The 14,960-nt window shown below is 43.2% G+C and overlaps 1 protein-coding gene across 1 annotated transcript in view; it reads left to right on the forward strand.

Annotated features, from left to right (window-relative positions):
- Nucleotides 1-13,884, forward strand: part of LOC308288888 (uncharacterized protein) — a gene marked incomplete at both ends in the record, with an annotated part of 35,931 nt that extends 22,047 nt beyond the window's left edge. Inside the window, 14 exons of the mRNA XM_080730362.1 lie at nt 218-423; nt 1,943-2,161; nt 2,811-2,954; nt 3,633-3,822; nt 4,314-4,411; nt 6,134-6,184; nt 6,455-6,657; nt 7,027-7,279; nt 8,006-8,114; nt 8,251-8,373; nt 9,170-9,457; nt 9,880-10,221; nt 12,908-12,999; nt 13,759-13,884. Coding sequence (XP_080586488.1) covers nt 218-423; nt 1,943-2,161; nt 2,811-2,954; nt 3,633-3,822; nt 4,314-4,411; nt 6,134-6,184; nt 6,455-6,657; nt 7,027-7,279; nt 8,006-8,114; nt 8,251-8,373; nt 9,170-9,457; nt 9,880-10,221; nt 12,908-12,999; nt 13,759-13,884 — 2,444 coding nt within the window. The remainder of the gene's footprint in view (nt 1-217; nt 424-1,942; nt 2,162-2,810; nt 2,955-3,632; nt 3,823-4,313; nt 4,412-6,133; nt 6,185-6,454; nt 6,658-7,026; nt 7,280-8,005; nt 8,115-8,250; nt 8,374-9,169; nt 9,458-9,879; nt 10,222-12,907; nt 13,000-13,758) is intronic.
- Between the last annotated feature and the right edge of the window lie 1,076 nt (nt 13,885-14,960).

The following is a 14,960-nucleotide window of genomic DNA, read 5'->3' on the forward strand; positions in this document are numbered from 1 at the left end:
TTTGACCCATTAAGACCAGGGAAAAGCAAACATTTTTAACTTAAATCTTTGCTTCTGGCGGGGGTCCCTGGAAAAATATTTCGAGATGGGGTCTGCAGTCAAATACATATTTTATGACTTTTTTTTGTTACCACAGATAAAGAAACATTAGAAGAAATTAGAAGACTTTTTTTTAAGGTATTTTTCAGGTCTTAATGGGTTGATCCCTGTGTTGCAGGCGGCTGGGAGGAGCGCTTCCTCCAGCAGCAGAGCGAGCTGAGGAGGGTGCGCTCTGAGAAGGCCAACCTGGAGCGCCACATCCTGGGCATGGAGAGCGAGCTGGAGAGCCTGCAGGAGCAGAGGACCAGGCTGGAGACGGAGCTGGAGGCTCAGCGGAGGAGGTGCTCCGCCATGGAGCAGCAGATACAGGCCTTCCACACCGAGGTGAGGAGTTAAGACTCAACAGCTACTGAAAAGGGGAAAATATTGTCGCATTGATTGAAACTAAAATAAATGTTTTAAAGAAAGAAAGCTTAGTAGAAACTAAAATGATCAATGCAAAACTATACTAATACTAAATAGAATTGCATTTGTTTTGTTCCATTTAAATTGGCTATTTTATAACGTTTATTTATGACTTTTTTTTAAAGAACCAATTATGGCCTACAGTAAGTGATTAAAACCAAGAAAAGACACAGTAAGGGCGAGAAAAAGACAACACTGCTTTATCGTGACATTAAGATATTCAAAATCCCATACAACATCTAGACTTACAGTATATCACAATATCGGGATATTCATTGCTAAAGACTTGTTTGTGAAAGGGAAAATCTCGATAGCCAGAGGTCCCATTAGTCCGAGTAAGGTTAGGGTTAAGGTTAGGGTTAGCATTCACCAGCCTCTGCACAGCGCTACGCGCCCTTTGTGAAATAATCTACAAAAAGGTTGTGTGTGGCAGTCTTGCTGTGGTTCCAGCACTGAGCAGTGTGCAGGAACCAATATGACTCCACACAGAGTGACTGGTTCCTGCCGACAGGGCCTCTAGAGGCTTCGGGTTCCCTGTGCGATGGTACCATACAGTACATGATGTTTACACTCATCTTTATCACTGATATGATACTTTATAAAGAGATAAAGTAATGTTTAGATGTTTTTTTACCACTGGGGGGGCCGTCAAATCTTTGTGAGATAGGAACTTTTCTTTTTACATGAACCATTTGAACCCTAGCATCTCTATTCTGAGGAAAACCTTTGCCAAAAATGGCTGATCAAGCCCACAGGAGCTTGCAGATCGGCTATTTTCTCGGTTTGGTGTAATGAGCAGACCGAGTACAGAGTGAAAGGTCAAGTATTCAAACAATAAACATATCGTTTTGCGGGCGACTGTGGCTCAGGAGGTACAGCAGGTCATCTAATGATCCGTGGGTCGGCGGTTAGAATCCCGGCTCCTCCTGTCCACATGTCGAAGTGTCCTTTGGCAAGACACTGAACCCCACATTGCTTCCAATGAGTCGGTCGGTGTCAGCTTGCCACCACTGGTTTGTGAATGTGTGAAGTGAGCACACTGGTGTCAACTGTTCGCCGCTTCACCTCCACCATGTACGAACGAATGAACCATTGTAAAGCGTTTTGAGCACTTGGAAAGGCGCTATAAAAATGCAATTCATTATTTGTTTAAAAAAAAAGTGAAGAAGTAATTGACGGTTAAAGTAGTTAAATGTCTGAAAATGCTCATTAACATGAATCCAACACTGTTGATAGTGCTGTCAAACAAGTCTAGGAATCTATGAAATCTATGAAACAGTTTGATCTACAACACAATTTTATACATTATGTAGAGCAGGGGGGGGGGGTCCCTGCTTCATCTCTCAGGGGGTCATTGGGCTAAAAAACTTTGGGTATAGAGAATTGGTGGCATATCATTTGGATCTTGACCAGAAGGCTGTGTTAATGTGTGCTGCAGACGGGCGAGCTGCGCTCGGAGCTGGCCTCCTGCCAGGAGGAGCGCGAGGAGATGCAGGCGGCGGCGGTGCAGTGGAGGGAGCAGGTCCACGGCCTGGAGAGGAGCAACGCTCACACCAGACAGCTGCTCCTCAGCCTGGAGGAGGACCGCAGGCAAGAGAGGAGGTGCTACCAGACCTCCCAGAGCAGCCTGGACAAGCTGGAGCAGGAGAACCGGGAGGTGGGGCAGCTTGGACTAATAATACCGTAAATTAGGGCTGGGTATTTCTAATTAATTAGAGGCTTTGTAATGAATTAAATGCGATAAATATTTGACCTGAGAAGCAATTTTATTTCAATTAAAACACATTTTGGTATACGAGTGAGTCTAAATTTCCCATCCACTGGGCCGAGCAAATGAGCGGTCGAATCGGTTTCTTCTCCCTGCACCTGTATGATCGGTATGCCTGAAACTCCAAAAACGAGGCGTGGTTAAAATGCGTTTTATTTTTTTAAATCACGTTAATTTTCTGTAATGAATTTATCAAAATTAATCAGTTAAAGTCTCAGCCCTAATAATAATAATAATCTACTAAAATGTGTGGCAGTCTTGCTGTGGTTCCAGCACTGAGCAGTGTGCAGAAACCAATGTGACTCCACACAGAGTGACTGTGGTTCCTGCCGACAGGGCCTCTAGAGGCTTCGGGTTCCCTGTGCGATGGTACCATACAGTACACTCATCTTTATCACTGATATGATAAGCACTGTTTCCCAAACAGTGGGTCGCGGAGACACCGCTATATCTATGTATATATCTCATATCACAATAGAGATTAATAATGGATGCATTGCCCATAGATGACACATTGTGGTGTGGTGTTGTTGTGCAGCTGGGACAGCAGGTGGCGCTGTTGGAGCAGAGCATGTCCCAGCAGAGCAGAGAGATGGAGGAACTGGCCACACGACTGAACACCGTCAGAGAGGACGAAACCTCTGCCAGCTACACCTCTGAGAGCATGCTGACCAAAATACAGGTAAACATTAAATAAGAAACCCCTGCTCGTTATTCTAGTGTGGGATGGCTCAGGGTAGAGGACAGAGTACAGCAACTTGCAATGGGTTCTGGTCTTGAAGACACTCAAGGGACCAGTGCCCATGAACGTGTAAAAACCTAAGATTCATTAAAAATCACGATATTTGAGTGAACCTATTTTCAGTTTGCCGCACGGAAACGAAAGTCTTCAGAGACATCTCCAACATTATGAAAGTCGGAATTGTCGAGCGATACAAAAAAAGCGATTTAGCATTAAATCCCTCCCCTTGCGGTCAGAGCTGCCGAGGACGCGTTATTGGAAATGACACCCGAGCTCCAGGCGGAGCCGCTCGATTGTCCACGACACTGCAAGCGGCGCGAAGGCCAGCGGCGCTCGGGGGGGGGAAGAGCGGGCAAGGGCTGCGCGGCCGGCGGAGCGCCGCGCGAGTTACGAAGCCGTGGCGAATGCAATCGTTATATTTATAAGCCCACGATAAACGCCCTGTCCAAGCGACTACAATCGAGCGCTCCCTAGCTCCGCTTCAGCCAATCAAAAACTTCGGTGGGCGGGGTTTCCCTGGAGCTCGGGTGTCATTTCCAATAACGCGCAGAGGACTCTAGTCTGAAATTCCCCTTCAAGTGGTTTAAATCAAATGAGATGTTTGTTTTTGTTCTCCAGTCTCTGGAAGGCGAGGTTAGTCGTCTGTCTCAGTCTCTGGAGTCTTCTCTGCTGGAGAAAGGAGAGATCGCGTCTCGTCTCAACTCCACCCAGGAGGAGGTGCAGCAGATGAGGGACGGCATAGAGAAGCTCAAGGTCCGCATCGAGTCGGACGAGAGGAAGAAGAAGACCATGGGAGAGCTGCTGAAAGGTGCCATGTTCTACCAGCTTTATAGAAACCATCTCCATATTTTAGTGTTTTTTCATAATTTCTTTTTTAAGCGTAAGTTTTATTTGCAAATTGTTGTCACAGTCATACGATTTTTCATAATTTAACGCCCTACTGGATCATCCTACTGGGTCACACAAAAGCATCAAAAACAACGGCAGATCCGCAAGCTCGGAACGCTGTGCCAAGCCACGCAATTTGAACCTGTCATTCATATTTTGGGCAATGGGCATGTCATTTATTATAGGTGGAACATTTTAAAACGTTATGTAGATCTGGTATTTTCAGCATGCAACCAAGTGTAGAATCAGTCATTATGTTGCCTTCAAGGACTTCCAGATTACATTTTTGTCAACATAAACTGACTGTGTGTCTGTCTGTCTGTCTGTCTGTCTGTCTGTCTGTCTGTCTGTCTGTCTGTCTGTCTGTCTGTCTGTCTGTCTGTCTCTGTCTGTCTCTGTCTCTCTCTCTAGATGCCCAGAGGAAGTGTGACTCCCTGCAGGACAGAATTGATGCTCTGGAGAGGGAGAGAGAGGAGGCTGAAAACAGCCTGGAGGAGGCTGTCTTACAGGTATTCAGTCATAAATAATATACACTATTATCTACCGTCTTACAGGTATTCAATCATAAATAATATACACTATTACCTACTGTCTTACAGGTATTCAATCATAAATAATATACACTATTACCTACTGTCTTACAGGTATTCAATCATAAATAATATACACTATTACCTACTGTCTTACAGGTATTCAATCATAAATAATATACACTATTACCTACTGTCTTACAGGTATTCAGTCATAAATAATATACACTATTACCTACTGTCTTACAGGTATTCAGTCATAAATAATATACACTATTACCTACTGTCTTACAGGTATTCAGTCATAAATAATATACACTATTACCTACCGTCTTACAGGTATTCAGTCATAAATAATATACACTATTACCTACTGTCTTACAGGTATTCAGTCATAAATAATATACACTATTACCTACTGTCTTACAGGTATTCAGTCATAAATAATATACACTATTACCTACTGTCTTACAGGTATTCAATCATAAATAATATACACTATTACCTACTGTCTTACAGGTATTCAGTCATAAATAATATACACTATTACCTACTGTCTTACAGGTATTCAGTCATAAATAATATACACTATTACCTACTGTCTTACAGGTATTCAATCATAAATAATATACACTATTACCTACTGTCTTACAGGTATTCAATCATAAATAATATACACTATTACCTACTGTCTTACAGGTATTCAATCATAAATAATATACACTATTACCTACTGTCTTACAGGTATTCAGTCATAAATAATATACACTATTACCTACTGTCTTACAGGTATTCAATCATAAATAATATACACTATTACCTACTGTCTTACAGGTATTCAGTCATAAATAATATACACTATTACCTACTGTCTTACAGGTATTCAGTCATAAATAATATACACTATTACCTACTGTCTTACAGGTATTCAATCATAAATAATATACACTATTACCTACTGTCTTACAGGTATTCAATCATAAATAATATACACTATTACCTACTGTCTTACAGGTATTCAATCATAAATAATATACACTATTACCTACTGTCTTACAGGTATTCAGTCATAAATAATATACACTATTACCTACTGTCTTACAGGTATTCAATCATAAATAATATACACTATTACCTACTGTCTTACAGGTATTCAGTCATAAATAATATACACTATTACCTACTGTCTTACAGGTATTCAGTCATAAATAATATACACTATTACCTACTGTCTTACAGGTATTCAATCATAAATAATATACACTATTACCTACTGTCTTACAGGTATTCAATCATAAATAATATACACTATTACCTACTGTCTTACAGGTATTCAGTCATAAATAATATACACTATTACCTACTGTCTTACAGGCATGCAATCACACTATGGTTTAAATATACATCATTATAACTACAGACAGACTACTATATCTGTGTTTTCCGATTTAAACTGTATATATCGAACAAATTATAGCCTTTTTTTGACAACATCAACAATTAAAATATCTGGTTATTGATCACATTTTAATCGAAACAGCCATGATACTTTTCTACCAGAGGAGGGCGCTGTATGACATCCAGCAGGAATTGATCCCTGAGCTGATTTCAGGCTAAATAATCAGTTCTTGTGTTCACTCATAATGTGTAAACCTGCGTTCATTCATAAATAACGTGTAAACCTGTGTGTGTTTCTCTCAGGCTGAGATGGCCAAGGCGGAGCTAGAAGAGAATGAAGAGGAGAAGAAAAAGGTACAAGATCAATGTTCACAATATTATATAATGTCCTGTTATTTGATCTGTAATGCGTGAAGATCTATCATTTAGTGGTGTTGTTGGCACCTGTAGCTGTGATATAGCGTCTCTGAGTGGAAACCTCAAAACTGATCTACAAGCTAAAAACGTGTCGCTTCGTGCTGTGTTTCGAACTTTTGGATCTGAAGGTTTCTGGGGGTCCTTGAAAAGATCTATTTCTCCTTTCCCTTGTCCCCTCCTTCACTCTTCCTCCTCTCTTTTTTTCAGTTGGAGGAGGAGAAGCGAGTTCTCCTGGAGGAGAAGCAGAGCCTGGAGAGACGGATGGAGGAGGACGAGAGGAGGGTGGAGGAGATGGAGCGAGGGATGAGGGAAGACGAGGAGAGACGGAGCGCTCTTCAGGCTCGGCTGGAGGAGACGGAGAAAGAGAGAGAGAGACTCCTGGCCGAGCGGGAGCAGCGGGAGACGGAGAGGTAGACCTGTCAAAATGGTCTAATCGCAATTCTTTTTTATAGATTTTTACATAATCACAATAATTTTGTCTTAATCGTCATAATCGTTTCCATGTTGAAAAATGCTCATTTACTTTCAGACATTTTCAAAAATAGTGGAAATAGCAGATCTACAAGCTCACAACACGTCGCATTTTAAGTATAAAGTTGTCAGATATGTCAGTCATTTCTTTGTATATTTAGGTTATGTGTCATATCTGCCATGGGCAATTTCAAAGCCTAAAAGCCAAACGGAAATCTAATTGTCAACGACAAAAACACAATTAAATTGTTCGTCGCAATTATTTGTTCGACAACTAATCGTCATGTAAAATGTCATAATCGTGACAGCTCTACGGAGAGACGGCGAGCGGAGGAGGAGAGAGAGAGACTGCAGAGTCGCCTGGAGGAGCTGGAGAGAGAGATGGAGGGAAAGCAGGAGGAGAGGGAGAAGCTGCTCTCCGCTCTGTCCTCGGCAGAGCGAGAGAAGGAGAGAGCGGAGGAGGAGAGGCGGAGGACGGACCAGGAGAAAGAGCGTCTGCAGCTGACTCTGCAGGAGGAGAGAGAGGCACGAGACCTTGCCGTCTCTCAACTCACACAACAGGTACACACACACAGACACACAACCTGTCTGTCAACAGACGGACACACTTTCAACCAGTGGCCAGTGTTACGAAACCTACATAGATTGGGGATTATGCACGGATTTATCAGCTCGTATCCTAGCTTAATTTATGCAGGATCAGCCATGAATCGGTTTCATGAAAGCAGAGTTATCTGGTCAGATCAACTTAGCCAGTTAACCTGGATAATGTTTAGCCATGACTCATGAAAGCAATGCCACATTAGTTACCATGGAAATGCTGCGGGAAAAGGAGGGCATTTTGAGATGATGTGTTGTTCAATTCAGTTGTCTCAACTCTCAAGACACTATAAACATGAGCAGAGACACGATATTCGGTTTAGAGGGGAAAGAGATTGGACCAAGAACAGATGACCCTGGTCAAATTAGTTTACTAAATAAATGAGGGTTTAATTTGTTAATTTGGCTAGACTTTTATGCTGTGTGTGTGTGTGTGTGTGTGTGTGTTTGTGTGCGTGTGTGTGTGTGTGTGTGTGGACAGGTTTTTATTACTTTGTGGGGATCAAATGTCCCCACAAGTACTGAAGAATTGGAGAAATAGACATTGTGGGGACCAAATAGTAGGTCCCCACAACGGTTAGGGATAGAGGTTAGGGTAAGGCCACGGGAAATGAATGGAAGTCTATGTAATGTCCCCACAACCTATGTAAACCAAGAGTGTGTGTGTGTGTGTGTGTGTGTGTGTAGGTGAGCACTGTGGTTAAAGAGAGAGACACGGCCAGCAGTAAGATGTCTCTGTGGATGAACCGCTGTAAACAGGTGGAGGAAGAGAAGGATGCACTGTTACACAACGCAGGTATACACAACATACACAACATACACACCACACAGACAGCTACACACACAAAACATCACCCCCACACTCGTGACCATTGTACCAAAATAACAACACAAACTCTGCCTTTTAAAAGCGTCCTCTGTTGTTCCCCCAGCAGGCGGCAGCAGTGAGGCGGCGCTGGTTGAAGTGGAACAGTTGAAGAAAGAGAAAGAGGAGAAAAACCTGGAGAATGAAGTTCTGAAGACCTCCCTGGACGAGAAGGCCCAGGAGAATGAAGGCATGGATTAAAGTTATCAGTTGTCATGATTGATTTCAGTCATTTGGATTCCATAGAAGCCATGCAGGATGTCTTTTCTGTTCTGTGAAATGTTGTGCAGCGAACATAGCCATCAGATGGCGAACATAGCCATCTGAATTGAGAGCCAGCAGACAAGGATATTTTAGGTTATTATTCTAAGATTAGAGCATTTTGAAGTGGTCAAACTAGCAATATGTTCAGAAGCAGCTTACAAAAGCAAAGGTTAAAGCCTGTATCTGTGAGTTCTTCACCTCGTTGGCTGTATGTAGGACAGAAGGTACAATATTAACAAAAGATTTAAATATCCTAACGTTACATATTGTGTTCATTATCTAGGAATCAGTGCTAGTGTGGTGGGATGGGGGTTCCTTTCACACTGTTTTATAAATCACAGATTAACCCATTTAGACCAGGAACACATTATTATGCATTATTTAACCATTATTTTATGCTTTAAATAGTAAAAAAATAGCAGATATACAAGCTGCGAGCTTATAGATCTGCTATTTAATCGTGAAAATGTGTGCAAGTCTTATACCTCATTCACATATAGAAAAGCCAAGCTTTATATGTATTTGGCTGACGACCCCCATCTTGAAATATTAGGTTCCACTGGGGACCCCCCTTACCCCAGAAGCAAATATTTGATTTAGAAATGTTCGCTTTTAAAAAAAATATATTCAAATAAGATCTACAAGCTTGAAGCGCACGCTGTGAGCTTGGTCTTAGTTTTGTGAAATATATTATAATTTTTGTTGCTTTAATCCACGTGAAGGTCTAAAGAGCTCCCTGGAGGAGAAGGAGCGGCAGGCGGAGGAGCTGAGGTCCTCCCTGGTGGAGCGAGGCCAGGAGCTGGAGGAGGTGCGGGAGGAGCTGGAGGAGGCGCGCAGGGAGTCTGAGGAGAGCCTGGAGAAGTACTGCAGCCTGATGCTGCAGGTCCACAGCCTGGAGGAGAGCAACGAGAGCCTGGCTGCGCGGCTGGAGCACCTCACCGCCTCTAGCCTCACAGCCGCTAGCCAACAGCAGGCTAATGCTGCTAGCGCCCAGCCGGGCAACGCTACCGGTACGGCCCGTCACAAAGTATTACTTTATTACAGTTATAAATATTTATTATTATTATTAGGATTATTGCCTGATCACAATTGTTTTGTGTGATAATCGCAGTCGTGCATAATCGTCAGAATCGTTTCCATTCATCTGTGTAAATTCATCTGTTGAAAAAATGAATACATTTTCAAAAGAAAATAGATCTACCTGCTACCACACATTTAATTAAAGGTAGGAGAAGTGATTTTCTTTGGTTAAAATAAATGTTAAAATAGCTTTATATTCTGATATTACTGGTGGATCAGGATACCAATTTTATCCAATCAGGATCGAGAACACCGTCAGAATACAGCTTTTTTACATACATTTTCGTACATTGTTGATTATAATTATATATATTTTTTTTACGTCACCATTAATTGTCCTGTTTGTGAACAGGCAGCGCCAGCGGCGCCAAACGCCGGCGTTCCCAGAGGCTGTCGGCCTCCAGGCAGCAGGAGGCGCCGCAGGCGGAGGACGCCGTGGACAACACAGAGAACACGGCTCCTCTGCCGGCCGCGGGGGACCGCCACGCCCCTCCTCAGAGGTCGTCTCTAGGGAAACGGGGTCACGGCGGGGTCAGGAGCACCCCGGCCAAAGCCCACGAGGCCATGAGCGACCTGGCCAAGAGGATCAGAGACAACGTCTCCACGGCGACCACCGCCACGCCGCGGGGGACAGGAAGTGAGCGGGACGACGACGAGTTCAGGCCAGAGGGACTTCCTGAGCTGGTGCAGAGAGGTCAGTACTGAGCTGGTGCAGAGAGGTCAGTACTGAGCTGGTGCAGAGAGGTCAGTACTGAGCTGGTGCAGAGAGGTCAGTACTGAGCTGGTGCAGAGAGGTCAGTACTGAGCTGGTGCAGAGAGGTCAGTACTGAGCTGGTGCAGAGAGGTCAGTACTGAGCTGGTGCAGAGAGGTCAGTACTGAGCTGGTGCAGAGAGGTCAGTACTGAGCTGGTGCAGAGAGGTCAGTACTGAGCTGGTGCAGAGAGGTCAGTACTGAGCTGGTGCAGAGAGGTCAGTACTGAGCTGGTGCAGAGAGGTCAGTACTGAGCACCGCACGGTCCTCCCCAAAAAGACAATTACTGCATCAAAACTAACTACTCTAATATAAACTGGTCAAACTTTGTCCAAATTGTCAAATAATATTAAAAAAACAATTGTTGTGGCCAAGCTCGCAACACCTCGCGTTGTGTCCACAAGCATAGATCGTAGGTTTTCTATTTTTGGTTATGAGTTATTTTTATTAACACATTGGCCGCCATTTTAACATTGACTGTTTGGCTCCCCTGCCATTTTGTTTAATGAAAAAATTTATATATTTTTTTTATATTGACATTTTTCCTAAATTCTGTATTCTGTATTTTGTGTCATACAGTACCTGAAATGAAACAAGACCACCTCTAGTCTCACCAAAAAATAAAAAAATAAAATAAAAAGCTTTTTTTTCTATAGTTGCAGCCATCTCAAAATAGCCATTTTTGACCAAAATCCAGCTATAATTGAAAAAACTGGAGTTATTGACCTTTTTGTGAAAAATCTATTTTCAAGCGAATAACTCACTTGATATTTGTCTTTATGGCTTCAGGCATTATCAGATAAGTGTACTAATGTAATTATGTAATAGGATTTTTTTTTAGAATTTTCTGTTTAGAAAAATGCAGAGAAAAATATTTTTATTGGCTATGTCTGACCATAAAACTCAGCAATTTCACATACTGTTTTGCAGTATTTGTGTGAGTATTTGTGTGAGCCCCCACTTGGGGGCGCGTTCTCTCTGTCTCTGTATGTCTGCTTTGGTCTCAGCTGTTTTTGGGTCTGTACAGGTGCACACACACAAATAGACATCAAAGGGGGCATGAGTCTTTTTTCTAACATGTGCTAGAATGTGAAAATAGCAGATCTACAAGCTCTACAAGCTCAACACATCGCTCTGTGACACATTGAGAGCTTGTAGAGCTTGTAGATCTGCTATTTTCACATTCTGGGACATGTTAGAAAAATGTCTCCCCCTGCCCCAAAAAAATCCTCTGCACTGCCCTGCAAGAGCAGGGCAGACGCATTTTGCTAACGAGGCGAGGCTGTTGACGTTGATCGATCGCTTGTTGGCTGTAGTTGATCGCTTGTTTTGGTGGAGCGTGGGCCAGGGACCCCCAGTCCCCCACCTGGTTCCCTAAGTGTTGGCTGGAGACCAGGGACCCCTTTGTGAGACCCCATCGACAGGGACCACTTGTCCCTGCAACTGGATCATATGAACTTTATGTAACAAATGATAGGCTTATTGATTGATTTTACAATGTTATGTAACTCTGCACTGCTCTGCGGAGGTCGGTGAAGCGTTGGACCCGCGGACCCCTTATTGGTTGTTAGAAAGGCGACCAGGGACCCCCACCTTTGCAAAGGCGATCATGGCTTGTTTGTGGACTGAAGTTTGTGGACTAAATACCATTATAAAACTAATATTATAGCCTGGATATATGGGTGTGGATTCAAATCAACCATCATCATTATCAGGTACGTTTTAGAAGCATTTATATGGCAAATTGGCGATAATTGTGTGTTTTGTGTCTTGAGAGAGAGAGAGAGAGAGGCAGAGGCAGATCTCACTATAGCACTGTTTTTTATGGGACTGAACACCATCAGGGGGTCCAACAGGGACCACTGAAACAGAGATACAGTGGAGGGAAGCACACACACACACACACACACACACACACACACACACACACACACACACACACACACACACACACACACACACACACACACAGCTGTTCTCACACTTTTTTTTCTTCTCTTTTTTTTTCCGGCAGCCAGCCTTTTGAGCTCAAATGCGTCTTTTGCCAATTAACTGTGGTTGGGGAGATTTATACATTTGTATTGCAATTTATACATTATTACAGTCTTTTTTTCAAACACACTTACTTTGATGTGTGATATGTGTGAGACAGAAGGCTCAAATTTTGTCACGGGCTGGAGAAAAGTGTAATTAAACATTACATTATATAAAAGCAAATTCTCGGGACTATCGGGCCTGGCGGGGAACGACATTTAAAATTTCTCGGGACTATCGGGGGAGGCGGGGAATGAGTTAAAGAGTATTTGAACACATATTCTACTGATAGTTTGACCACTTAAAACTCCCACTGAAAACCATACTAATATTAGATATTTCCTAAAATCAAATCTGAAGGCTTTTTGTTTTAAAATATAATATCTTGTCTGGGCTGACTTTAGCATAGAAAATAGCTGATCTACAAGCTCAAGCTTGTGGATGGGCTCATTGGTAGACAGTAGACACTCATAGCAGATGTACAAGCTTGTGCATCGGATAGTTTTTGAACATTTTAGAAAAATCTTGAAACTAACTACCAGTTTGGAAGTATCTGCCACAGGTCTTAATGTGTAACTTGTGTGTGTGGCGTCAGGTTTCGCGGACATCCCTCTGGGCGAGGCCAGTCCGTTCATCATGAGGAGAACCACGGTGAAGAGACGTAGTCCTCGTTCCTCTGACACCAAGGTGAGACCTCCTTCCTCCCTGTGCTTCTCAAAGAGACGCCCGGGGCATTGCAAGCTTGCAGATCCAGATCGGGTTATTCGGAAATAATAATAGGAGTTGACAAAGATTGTTGAAAATATATTTGGATTGATTCTCAAAGAGTCCAGGGACCTCCAGGGGGTCCTCATGAGGAAAGATTATTTGATTGTTATTAACCAAATGGACCCTTACAGGTCTGTAACTCTGAGAGTGTACAAGCGGAACCAAATGAACCCTTACGGGTCCGTAACAAGCTAATCGGTTCCGTTTGTACGCTCTCAGTTATGGTGGAATATGGTCTAATACAGGGGTTCTCACTTCTCAAAGTGGTGTCCGGGGACCCCTAAGGGTCCTTCAAACCGGTTAATATATCATAATCAGCTTAACGGGCTATTTTCAACATTTATATTTGACATTTTTAACACCACAAATCTTGTATGGAGGACTTGAGGGGGTCCCTGGCACAACATGTTTTCAGATGGGGGTACATGGCCATGTTCGTTCGTTAAATCGTCCGAGGTCCACAGCGCCTATGACGAGTGCTCGTCAAAATTGTGTTTTCGGTGGTTAAGGATAGTGGCCGCTCCCCTGCACCCGCCAGTGCTCCCAGAACTGGAAATTGCGTCACTTGTTAATTGTTGTTTATGATTTGAGAACCACTGGTCTATACAGATTCGCGCAAAACGCGACTTTCTCTTTCTTAACAATCTTTTCTGTCCCTTGGTGTTGTCCTGTCTCCAGGTGCTGGGGTCCTTGTCCCTCCAGAGCCCCGCTGTCACCATGGCAACCTCTGCGATTGACGGCTGTGAGGATGGCGGGAATGCCGAGCAAGATGGCCACCAGGAGGAGAACTGCCACGTTCAGTGAACTCCCAAACGCATCTGGAATGTTACCTTTTAGTTCAGTAAACTCACAAACATATCTGTAATGTTTAAACCTGTGTCCGAACTCCAGAATGGATCCAATAGTTATTATTTAGTCACAGGCTCATGTTAACTCATCATAGTAAGTGATAGTTTGGGGTTCAAACAAAAAAGTATTGTGTAAAATGGAAGCTATTCTGATAGTAATCATTATAGAGTGCTTGTTTTAGTAAAAAAGGGGTCTCTCCGGCCCTTCATTAAACAGAAAATAAATGTTCAGGTCGGGATACCATATTCACCCAATCAGGGGAGAGAAGCCCACAAACATCACTTATCACTTGGTGTACCAGTACCATTTGTTCACTTGTTTTATTCTTCACCTCTAATTTCACTTTTTTATCCTGTGTAAATTCTCTCTCCTGTTTCTCCACCTGAAAATGTATTTTACTAAAGACCTGAAGAGACGGATAGGCCCTGTCAGTCACTGAACGAACACTCTAAAAAGGCCCTGTCACTGAACGAACACTCTAAAAACTATCTTTGGCACCACTTCGAATGTTGTGAAAGTAGCAGAAGATAGCAGATCTGCGAGCTCACGACTGAGTGTTGTAAGCTTGTAGATATAGGCTATTTCTGTTATTTTGCACTACTTTGGTTTCTCAGAAGGGTAGCTGGTATCTCCCTTAGAGATAGGGTGAGAAGTTCAATCACCCGAGAGAGACTTGGAGTAGAACCGCTGCTCCTTCACTTGGAAAGGAGTCAGCTTAGGTGGTTCGGGCATCTAGTACGGATGCCCCCCGAGCGCCTTCCTAGGAAGGTCCTCGATGCACGTCCCACTGGGAGGAGACCCTGTGGCAGACCTAAGACCAGATGGAAGGATTATATCTCCAAACTGGCCTGGGAACGCCTCGGTATACTCCCTGAGGGAGTGGAGGAAGTTGTGCAGGATAAGGAAATCTGGAAGTCTAAGTTGGAACTGTTACCCCCGCGACCCGATTCCAGATAATGCTTATGTGAAAGAGTGTGTGTAAATGGTATAAAATGTAAACACGTCTCTGCTAGGCTCTGTGTCTGTTTGCT

Source organism: Nannobrachium achirus (assembly GCF_963921795.1).
Source record: "Nannobrachium achirus genome assembly, chromosome: 7".
Classification (NCBI taxonomy): Eukaryota; Metazoa; Chordata; class Actinopteri; order Myctophiformes; family Myctophidae; genus Nannobrachium; species Nannobrachium achirus.